The 11,811-nt window shown below is 37.2% G+C and overlaps 2 protein-coding genes across 2 annotated transcripts; one reads left to right on the top strand and one right to left on the bottom strand.

Annotated features, from left to right (window-relative positions):
• Window positions 1-428: 428 nt before the first annotated feature.
• Window positions 429-10,041, bottom strand: LOC108556705 (probable low-specificity L-threonine aldolase 2). Its single transcript, XM_017912915.1, has 6 exons — window positions 9,586-10,041; window positions 5,802-5,876; window positions 5,512-5,681; window positions 4,112-4,332; window positions 3,894-4,030; window positions 429-729 (listed from the first exon to the last, which is right to left on the bottom strand). The coding sequence occupies exons 1-6, from the start codon at window positions 9,830-9,832 to the stop codon at window positions 431-433; spliced, it is 1,149 nt and encodes a 382-aa protein (XP_017768404.1). The 5' UTR covers window positions 9,833-10,041; the 3' UTR covers window positions 429-430.
• On the top strand, window positions 736-3,153 carry LOC108556702 (G-protein coupled receptor 126-like). The gene is made up of 2 exons (XM_017912910.1): window positions 736-1,357; window positions 1,417-3,153. The coding sequence occupies exons 1-2, from the start codon at window positions 1,289-1,291 to the stop codon at window positions 3,016-3,018; spliced, it is 1,671 nt and encodes a 556-aa protein (XP_017768399.1). The 5' UTR covers window positions 736-1,288; the 3' UTR covers window positions 3,019-3,153.
• Window positions 10,042-11,811: the final 1,770 nt, after the last annotated feature.

Below are 11,811 nucleotides of genomic sequence, written 5' to 3'. Positions count from 1 at the left end.
TATTTATATACATTACATTCCAAGCACTCCTGAAATGTTACAAATTCCTAAAATATCAAAAAATACAAATTCTACAAACGTCAAACATTCTAAACACATTCCAGAAACGTCAATACACAAAAATAGTATTTCGCAGTAGTTTTAGTAATATATATATATATTTATTTCATCTCTGCTTCCATGTGAATTATGAAATTAATTAATGAACTAAACGACATTTACAAAAAGAAAAGTGCAAGATCTTCATTCCCTTAAAGTTAGACATACTAAAAAGGAATTTAAAATAAAAAGAATACACTACACAATAAATAATAATATTAATAATAGAATAGTATAGTATAGAAAACACAAATAGGATAACACTTTGTACCATTTACAAATCAGCTTAAAATTACGAAACTTTATATTATATGGTAGGGGGAGGGGGATGTTAGACCGATTTCAGCTTGTTCTTGGCGTGAATCTCGAGAATCACCAACTCCAACTTCTTGACGACCATCTCGACGTCCTCATCGGTGATCTCGTGGTAAAGCACGAAACGAACGCAGCTCTGGTCTCTGGTCGTCGCCCTCACGTTCACCTTGAACGTGTCGTTCTCGTGGACATCGGCCAATCTCTGCAGGAAATCCGTCGCGCTGATCTTCGTCGAATCCAGGTAGACCATAAGGATGTTCGTCTGCACCGTGTTCAGTTCCACCTTCACCATATCCGACTTCATGTCATCAATCGCTGAAAAAACAAATAATCATAATTAGTATAATCTTGAGATGTACGAAAATAAATGTAGTAGTGATATTATGCAGCAAGTTTGGTTGTTTAATTGCGCGAGGCAATGAATGATTCATTTAATTCGCAGTAAATGTAATAAACATTGGTATTTGCAAGCCGTTAAAAGCGGGTGGCGCATGTCTACGAAATGTAGTATTGTGTTCATCTAAATTTGTACATGTAAACAACATTCATGTCCGTCCGTCTGCTCTCCATCCAGCTTTCAATCATTTCGTTCGATCTTGTTCGAGTAAAACAATCGTTGCCGCATCTGACGTAATCGCTGAAATTCCTCCCATCCTGCCCAACCTTATCAAATTTCTTGCGAAAGCCGCGTCAGGCTAGAACAAACAAACAATATAGAAACGTAAACCGCATTTCCATTCTACACTTTTCGCAAGTCGCGATTAGGAAACCCATCTTATCAGCACAGTACGCGCTTCTCCTCTCTCCAGATAACGACTACTCACACCAATTAACGAAACTTTCCCTGCAATCATTCGTTTCACCTGCTGTCAAGATGGGAGCAGGTATTATCAGGTGTCTGCTGCTGTACGGTTCGTTGCTGATTGTTGCGATCGAATGTCAGGTGAGCGTTGAAGTTAGTCCAGTGTTTGCAGACAATTTTGAAATGATTAAAATATTCAGATATGCGATCGCCCGGAAACCTTCAGTCCAGAATGCGTCGCAGGTGTGGCCAACAATTTGTCGCGTACGAAGGGCGGACACATCGGGATCGTCGCGGCGCGTATCAACGATCTGATGGACGCGCCCAAGACTTCCCTCTTAGTTGCGCAGGAGACTTACAACTCGACGGATAAAGTTCTTAGGTCTCTGGACATGTCCGTAGGAGCCATCGCTGATGATCACTTGGTGCTCAGGGATTCGCATCTGCTGATACACATCTTCAACGCGCGGACAACAAACATCGCCGGCGTCATCGTCTACGAGAACGACGAGGGTTTCATATCGGACGCGGAGATTTACCGCAACACCTCGTTGGATAAAGCTCTGCAGATTGGCCACTTTAAAGCGGCCGCTTACATGCCCGAAGACCTGCTGGAGCAGATCATCGCGGACGTGCAAAAACCGATAGTTGCCGTCACTGTGTTCCTGAAGGATGGATTGTTCGCGCTGCGGGATCAGAGCTTAGGAGAAGTCGTGTTCGGCGTCATCATACCGGACTTTCGTGGCAAGTTCGTGACGCCCATGAAGCTGGCTTTCAAGATCGCCGAGGGCGATAACAGAGAGAAGGATTGTGCACATTGGATCTACAACGACGGTATGACGAACGGCAAATGGGACGAAGGGCAGGACAGCAACGTGTGCGGTGCAGTCGAAGTGTGCGAGTACTACGAGGTCACGCATTCGGGAATGCTTGTTTCCGGCGGCGATGATGACCGGAAGAAGCACAGGGATGCCCTTGAACTAATCACGTTCATTGGATGCAGTCTGTCCTTCGTCAGTCTGCTGGGCATTTTCATCACAGGCATTCTCTTCAGCAAGTGGAGAGCCAACAAGGGTAATATAATCCTGCTCAATTACGCGCTGGCAACTCTTTTCGAGATCATCACCATGTACGTCTCAAAGTACTTCAGAGAGACGGCCCTCTGCGACAAGACGTGGTGCTTTGTCAGCGGTCTTTTCTTCCATTACTTCGTCCTCGCCCAGTTCTTCTGGGTGCTGATCATCTCATATTTGCAATACAAACGCTACGTCCAGATTATTGGAGTACCCACCAACAAGTTGATTCTTAAATCGTGTCTGATCGCATGGCTCGGACCTTTGCCCATGATCATCCTGCTGTGCTTCTTCTTCGACGGCAACTTTGTCAACAACAATGCCGACGTCTGCTATCCCTCCGGCTGGCCGCTCTACGTTGCGCTGATTGCTCCCATCGTCATCATCGTCCTCGTCAACTTCGGAGTCTTCGCCATGATCCTCAAATCAATCTTCCACGACAACATGGAAATACCGAGGCTGGCGGACAACGTGATGATCCTGCGCGTCCGCCTCGTCTTCCTGCTCTTTTTCCAGCTAGGTCTCTGCTGGATATTCCTCTTCCTCGGAAAGATCAGCATCGTCTTCACCTATCTCTTCGTAATCACCGCCCCGAACCAAGGCGTCGTCGTTTTCTTGCTCTTCATCGTCTTCAACAGAGCCAGCAATCAATTCTACAAGCAAATGTGCGGCTGCGACCCAAAGAAATTCAACGGAAGAGTACAGGAACCATCAACGCGTTCCACATAATCTTCAAAATCCATCACAATGGATCATTAAAAATCTCAAGTATATACAAATTATGAACACTACAGTTAATCCGGTTGCATACCGCAATTAATATAAACTATTTATTCCTAGATTAAGTTTTAATATTATACGCATTACTAGATATAATTCAATAAATCTAAAATATTTTTGAACCTACATAATTTTAAACGAAACAATAATTTATATTATATTAAATTATGTAACATTCGTTTCACGCACAATTTCGTAACTCTGTATCGGAAACAATGTCAAATGTCAGTGATGATATTGGCGTTGAAGTTTAAAATTATGCAATCCCTTCGTATATCAAAACAAACAAAATATTATCGAGTTTCGCGCGACTTTCGTCTTTGCTCTTCTTTTTTTTAGCATGTGACAATGTGACAAAAATCTGCAAATTGCGTCAGCGTGAACTCAATTTTAATTAGGATCGCTCGCAATCAAATTCATGTGTACCAACATATATACATTCGTATTTTTTTTATAACCTTGCATCAATCGGATTAATGTTTAAAACACATTCTAGAGTTGTGTGAAAAACCACTTAAAAGATAGCAAAATGACTTAAAGTGTGAAAAACTGTAGTTTTTTTTTTAATAATTTGAAATTCTATTATTAAATTGTTCACTTCACAACTTTAGGTTCGTATCCAACAAGTGAAAAGCACTTGAGAGATAAATGTAGTGAATTATTAATAATTAATTTATACTTTTAAAATTTTCGATTAATACTATTTTCTTTTAAGAATTTTTCAACTTCTCTGTGTGTTCTTCTAAGAGTGCTTTGTAATTTGTTTTGATGGTAGTCGGAATGTTGGATGTAATCATGATAATGGTGTTGCATATATCTATTACCTTTTGCGATCTTGTAGGCATGATCATGATCGACCTTGAGGCGATCGATCATCTTGTCGAGGGCGACGAGACCGGCGGCGGCCACGATTCCGCACTGCCTCATGCCTCCGCCTAGGGCTTTCCTGTACCTCCTGGCCCTGCAAACACAAATAGAAACAACAATTATCGAATCAATCCTGCGAGCGTGCAACACGCGAATGCGGTCACTCGAAACTTACATAGCAGTAAAAGACTTGGTGCCGCAGAGCAAAGACCCAACGGGAGCGCCCAACCCTTTGCTCAAGCAGAAACAGATCGAATCCATGTCCCTAGCAATACGACTTGGGGGCAGCTTAGATGCGACGGCTGCGTTCATCACCCTCGCGCCGTCCATGTGCACCGGGATCTGGTGCTGCTTAGCGAGCATCGACAGCTTGTCCAGCCATTCGATGGGCAAAACCTAGAAGACAGAATAATTAAACGAAATATTAGAGAATGTTACATACAAAAAAAACATTTTTTTATATTTAAAAACAGCTGCAACATTAATATGTTGTCAGGTTTACCATCAATATACATAAAATGCCAACTCTCCGGAAACTAGTTAGTAACTAACTATAATTGAGATTTGTTTTATTTCAATTCATATCATTTTTATTATTACCAACGTAATTTAATCAAATGACGCGCAAGAATGACGCTCTTTAAATTGCGATAGAGATTGATAGAATTTGTTACTATCTGCCTATATTTTTTTTTAAACTGTCGTTATATAATTTATATATATATATATAAAAAAAGATTAGAAAAAAAAATATCATTTGGTGATACGCGATAAGACATTTTTGGATAAAACGGTTTTAAACTAAACTTCTCGCGTTTTGAAGTTAAATAATAATGTATACAATAATTGCCAACTCTGATGAAACTAATAGGGGATTTTTTTGTTTTAAATTAAATTAATCAAATAATCAAAAATAACAACAAAAAAATGTATAGTTTCTTGAAACTTCAGGAAAAGTCAGCAATGGAATATTACTGTTAAAGTTTAGAGGTCGGATGGATCACGAGATGCAAATGACGTGGGGGCTCGTTACCTCACGTTTTTTTTTTAAATTTACTTTATGATTAAGTCTAAATTATCTCTGCTGATAAGGAAGGACAATTCCGGCTTTCGTTCGAGTGCGTTACGCAACACGTTTTCGTGCGTGCCAATTGGTTACGCTTCCCGATTACAGACGAGGATGCAGGACGTTCACGATGATGATGATGATGATGACATGTGTCCGAACAACCAACCCACAAAAAAAAATGTACAGTAACCGATAACAAGTGGTTCAGTCGTAAAACTCGCTTCTCATTCGCACTTAATATAGGCAGATTACGAGTTAGATAACTCGCCGAAAGTGTTGACTCAATGCCAAGTTCACGATAAAAATAGTCTTCTTTCGTTTTTTCCCTGCCTGCTCGTTCCGGCATTGAATTGATTGACGTTTCCTCTGACCTGTGCCAACACGGCCTACTCGGTGTGATCGAACTCGCGCCTACTTGCCAATTATTTCTGTAGTTTTATACATTCTGGTACGCGCACAAAACGACATTTGCCAATAGACTTAGTATTAATGTTGATGATTCTTACCTTTCCTCCCTTCATGTTGTGCGTGTTCTCGACGACGATCAGCGAGGTGATGGGCTCGTGGCAATCAGGGTCGATGCGGATCTTCGACCTAACTTCGTCCAGGTCAAAGGTGCCGTCCTCCTGAGTTTTCACCAGCGCGGACTGAACTCCGGCGATGAACGAAGGACCGCCTTGTTACCCAAAAGAAAAGCACACATTATTAAACAAACAACACTAGAAACAACCCAAAACTGCTCCAACTTTCAGAGAATTACAAGAATTTAGTCGTCTTACAACGATGCAAATCTTACCTTGTTCGAAGCGGAAAGTGTGTCCGTGGTCGCCGCAGATCAACTCGCTGCCTCTTTGTTTGCAATGGATCATAACTGAAAGAAAAAAACAAACGAAATGTTAATAAACTTGTATTTGTACATTATCTGTTGGTAATAATAATATACTTAGTTTCTAAACAAATAAATCAACTATAATCCCCTAATATTGAATCTCAATAACAATAATAAAAATTAGCATCAAAAATAGAAACAACAATTGGTTTTTTAATTATTTGTAAAAAAAAATATAATTGTTGCGATGTTTTCACACGTTTATTTAATGTATTTATAAGTAATTTCCATGTGAGAGAGATTATTAAAGTACAGGTAAATTAGAACGTTTTCTTTGCAAAAAAGGCGATCGAAGAGACCTGCCAAAGTGACCTGAATAATTCCCACAGCAAAATTATTCAAAAAAACCTTGCACGCGCTCCATTCCCCAGTAAAACCTTCATTACAGAATCAACCACATTAAATATTGCCAACATGAAAATTATACACCCGACAACCGGCAATTTCCCAGACAGCCGCCGTAAGTCGTTAATAAACAATCAATTCGAGGAACCGTAAATTTTTAACAATTAATTCTAAATTTAAATCGTACAGTTGTTACATTCGTTTTATTGGCAAATAAAATATGCGAATATTAAAAAGGAACTGCCAAACCGAAAGTGACCAGAATAATAAAAAAAAAAGTTAGTATACATTAAATCAAATCAAAATAAAATAAAACCGTACACGCGCGTTCACAAACATTAAAATTGAATAGAATTTGTCGTTTGAATAATAGAAATGAGAAATATCAACAGCGATATAAATTCTTAAGGAAAACACAGATTATTATTATTAATAATAAGCAGCAACTAATTATAGATCATAAATATCTCAACTTCTCGATATCCATTCACATCAATTACACAATATATTTACATCATCCCGCTGCACACTGAAATGCGTCATTTTATACATTGTTCAACAATTTTCGCCTTTTTTTTTCTCTAAATCGCGACAGCTAGTTACAAAATTTCAGTTGGCATTTCAGGCTGCTGACATCAAGGAAGTCGAAATGTACGTCGCTCACGGACGTCTAAAACAGGAATTTTTTGTGTTTTTTTTTTGCTTCTCCCGACAAAAATATAAATATTTATATACAAAAAAAAAAAGAAGACGAGTCCCTCTATTCAATACGCGAGTATTTTTAGAGCGCAGACGAAATTGAAATCGTACGATAGTCGAGTCACGAAAATAGACAACTTTTTTATATGTGTGTGTGTTTCTTTTGTCGCATAAAGCCCGTTTTTTTTTTCTTTTCTTTTCGTCGAAACTCAATGTCAAGTTTAATTTTCCGCATTCGATCGCGTAATAAGTATTCAAAATATGTACATTCACTCTTCTCTTTTTATTGTTGTTACATTTTCTAAGGTCGTCGGTATTTGCATTGAAATCGAACCGAACGTAATTGCTTCCTAGTTATGTAAACCAAGTAATCAACACAAAGAGATAGATATTTGCTTTTGCTTTTAACAAGTTTCCTTCCAACAAGAAATCAAACAACTTGAAAATTGGATAATACTAATGTCATACGATAAACGTCAAATTGACAGTTTGCAATTACAACACTCGATTGATAGATGCGTTGTAAATACCATGGAAACGCACGAAATGCGTGTATGTTACGCAACAAGCCTACTATAATTTTATTTTTTTTTTCCGAAATAAATAATCAACTATATTAAGATGATTAATTTGTTGATAGCCGCCGAGTTTCTAAATACGCAATGCTCTGCGTAAATACCGATAGATTTGTGCAGCGCGTGCCCAAATAATTGCGCGGAATCGAAATCAATCATCGATTTGTTTTTGTTTTCGCTGCGTTACGCAACTTCTTCCCTTAACAACAAGAACAACAACAAGAACAAAACAAGCAAATTATTTCCTGTGTACGGAAATCGCGAAGGTTTTACCGTTGACGTCAATTTGAAATAATGAAAGCGGCAGCGAAATCAATCAATCCTTATCTAGAAAATATCATCGCTCTGTTTCTATTTGCCTCATTAAACATACGCTAATTGCAACTCTTGTTGTTAAGCATTGTTGTTGTTTTTAATCGGCATTGGAAACATGCGGCGATCTCGAAAATAAACGTTTCGATGAGCATGTTCGCAATTAATCGAAATTTGCAAACATGGTGATATTTCTTTTTTTCTATACTCGACAGATAAGAAGAGCCCCCACGCTTTCGTTGAATTACATAAGTTGAGAGAGATGGAAAATAACGTACGATGATGATGTTATTATTGAAATTAATTAGCAACTGTTATCGGTCAACAACATTTTCGTAACATCGATACGCGTTGTTCAGGCGATCTCTTTTCAAATGGATTAGAGTTAAACGCGCGACAAGGAAAGAAAGACACAGATAAATATATAGGAATTACAAGAGAATCGCGTGACCGAAGAATGAAACCCATCGTGCGGATCGATTGCACCGAGAATATACTCAACTATTGAGTAACCTGAATACGTGCACATATAATTTCAAACCATTTGAACGAAGAAACGTGTAATTAGATTTGAACTAACCTACACTTTGATTGAGAAAGAAAGAATAAATTCTCAACATCCAATTTATCTAATGTTACATATTGCAATATTGCAACAAAAAAAATGAAATAACGTGAACTACTTCAACTATAAATAAAATTGATAACTACAACGTGATAATTAAAAATGGTAATCGGAAAACACTATAACTATAGGGCCAAACTATTGAATTATCCTTTTAGTCGCCTTTTACGACAAGCAGGATATACTTTGGTCGTATTCTTTGCCGCAGCCCCACAAACCAAAGGGCTAAACGCATCACAAAATTTAAAGTTTAATTATTCAAATTACAAGTATGAGAATTAATTAAATGGAAATTCAGTGGAAAATATATACTTTTAGAATCGATTTCGTCGAAGTCTTATAAGATATGATACACATCCAATTGACGTGTAGTGTTTTCGTATTGAGGGCAAGCGACCAAAGAGAAAACCATCTAGTTTTAGCTAAAATTGCAAACAATTATACGGCTTCAATAAAAGGAAATAACAAATTGTATCAATTACAATTAATCAATAATATTGAATCATTTCTAATTTCATTTGATTTCAATGTCTCTCAACTCTAAAATAATTTAAAGAAGTTTGATAAATCAAATCATAATTCATATAGTATAATTAACAAGTTTTATAAATAACAAATTTAATATAAATTACTAATCAAAATTTCCATAATTCACACATTAATACATTATATTGAAGCAATTAAGTGTACATCTGTTGTTGCATTTATATACATATATAATTTAAATGCAAATTTAACTTATTTTTGTGCAGCATATTAAAACTTGATTACAATTGTTAGTTTCTGTAACATCAAATAGTTACAGAATTAAAAGCAATAAATATATAATTACTTTAAAAAGTTGGCTTTTCAATATTGATGCAAGGACAGTTGACGAACTCTTATACAACTTTGAATTTTATTTGCGGTTAGCAAATTACATGTGTTTGCGTCGATATGAAAGCAAGGATAGTTGCAGAAATCGTATCAAATAATTGAAATAAGTATAATTTGAGTGCTTTAATCAATTAAGTTCGGATAGCACTACTTGGTAATTGGCAAATACTTAACGAGTATAACCTGTTGCGAGGTTTCGATTTGTACGGTTGGTAGTGATTTGAAAAGAGAGTTTGTGTAACACAAGAAGAGGACTTACTTGCAAGGAGATTTGCCATGGTACCGGAGGGTACGTAGACTGCATCCTCTTTGCCCAAGAGTTCGGCAGCTCTTCGCTCCAGCTCGGTGACGGTGGGGTCCTCGCCGTAGACGGAATCTCCGACCTCGGCCGTGTACATGGCTTCGCGCATCTCCTGCGTGGGCTTGCTGATCGTGTCGCTCCTCAGGTCGACGACGTGCACGTCGCCGAACCCGTTCGTGTAACCGTTGATGAATTTATAGGACATCTTCCTCAGCAGTTTGCTTTTTTTTAAATACTAGCTCAAGCCGATCTGTGCTCTGAAAACACTTGGAAAAAGAGCCAGGAAACAGGGAATGTAATAATAGTAAGTTGAGTGTGTGACTCGTGCGGAACAAGTGTCCTCAATGGAATGAATGCAGTTGGATCTGTGGATCGTTCTGCGATGGATGCGATCTACGGCAGACGTCGCGCCGTCCGTCCGCTTATATTGATGGGGGGCGACGCGCGCGCCTCTACCGCCGCCCGCGACGCACCCCCACTTGCGCGCCAATCGCACAACGGCTAATTATAATCGTACGATTCTGTTTCGACAGATTGGGTCACTACAGATTCACGCACGCATATCCTCCCATACCCATATCTCATCTTCAATCACTTTCCTTCGCTCCTTATCTACACTTGCTCACCTAACTAATCTCCATGTCTATAGCGAAGAAGCACTTCTTTTCGCTCCTCAGCCAGATAGATAACGACGAGACGAGATGAGATGGCCCCAGCAACACGAAAAACTGACGGTGAAAAACTGACATGACGCAACCGTCGCTCACTTTGTGTATTTCTCTTGATCAACAACATCCGAAGCGAAAACAAATCACCAACTTTCGCAACACCGTCCAACTGCAAGAACAAACATAAATAACATTATTAGTTTTCGCCTTATTTTCAATATGCATAAAAAAAAACACACATTTGCAACTTGTTTATCTCATCAAATTAATTAAATTGATGATTATGTGAGAAAACAAAAAGATTTTATTAGCAAAGAATAAAAAAAAACCGACGAAAACAAGAAATCGTATTAAGTAACTTGTCAAGTATCAAGTGAACTTTTAAAAAGATTCGTATAAGTAACTTTGCAAGTATCGCGCAAACATATCTAATTTGAAAAAAATATATTTGTTAATTAGTTGGTAATAGTTTTAGGAACCTAATTTCCTATAATGCCTTATTAACGAATTATAGTGAATACCGAAAGGCATTATCCTAAAATTATTTTTCAATTTAAATTTCAAATAAGTAAAATATTCTCCGAAAAAAGAAACTTTCGCAATTCATTGAACATAAATAGTAAACACTAATGCAAAAGTGTACAGCACAAATTGAAATAAACTTGGCACACATATTGCGAGCAACGCGCAGATATGCAACCAAACGCTACTAGAAATTTCACGGGTTCATATGATAAGCAAAATGCTTATGCAACCACAGAAGCAATTCATTTCTTCAATAAATTCGAGCTATTAAAAAAAACACTTGTTATTACATTCATCAAACAATGCCTTTATGATTTAAAATAATCAATTAAAATGTAATAAAAATAATTAAGTTTGCTTAATATTAAATTTTGGATTTTAGATGGCGCTCGCGTTCAAGTCGCGTTAATCAATCGATAAGGACTAAGGTCAATTTAAATAAAACAAAAATGTATAAAAAAATAATTATGATACACTTTGAGCAACCGAACGAACAATAGTTTCTTAACAATTTCTTAAGAATTTCATAATTTTCTGAAGAGTTGCAATATTTGGAATAATCCGATGTAAACATTTCGAATTGACGTCTATTTGGTTTTTGTAAAAACATGACGTACGTAAAATTAATGCTGTTAGTTTTATCTGCGACATTGAACAACATCGTTACATTAGATTGTTCAATCAATATAACAACGTACATCGTTCAATCATAGAAATTAGAGACTTAATGATTGATAACATTGTAATATTGTTATGTACATGTTATATATTAAAAAACAAAACAAATGCAATGTAGAAAGTTGACACTAGATTTACGTGCATTATAAAACACTTTTTTTTACTAATTTATTTGATTAATAAATCATTTTCGTCATTGTCTACAGTTTAGTTATTAGATAACTAACATTTCTCTTTCAATGTTTGAAGTTAAAAGTAGTTATTAAGATTAATAACAGGTTTCAATTCTATAGGACGACGACTTCATTGTCCG

This window comes from Nicrophorus vespilloides, unplaced genomic scaffold, assembly GCF_001412225.1.
Source record: "Nicrophorus vespilloides isolate i.1.1-1 unplaced genomic scaffold, Nicve_v1.0, whole genome shotgun sequence".
Lineage (NCBI taxonomy): Eukaryota > Metazoa > Arthropoda > Insecta > Coleoptera > Silphidae > Nicrophorus > Nicrophorus vespilloides.
Note: the sequence above shows the minus strand (reverse complement) of the source record. Positions and strands in the feature narration are given on the sequence as shown.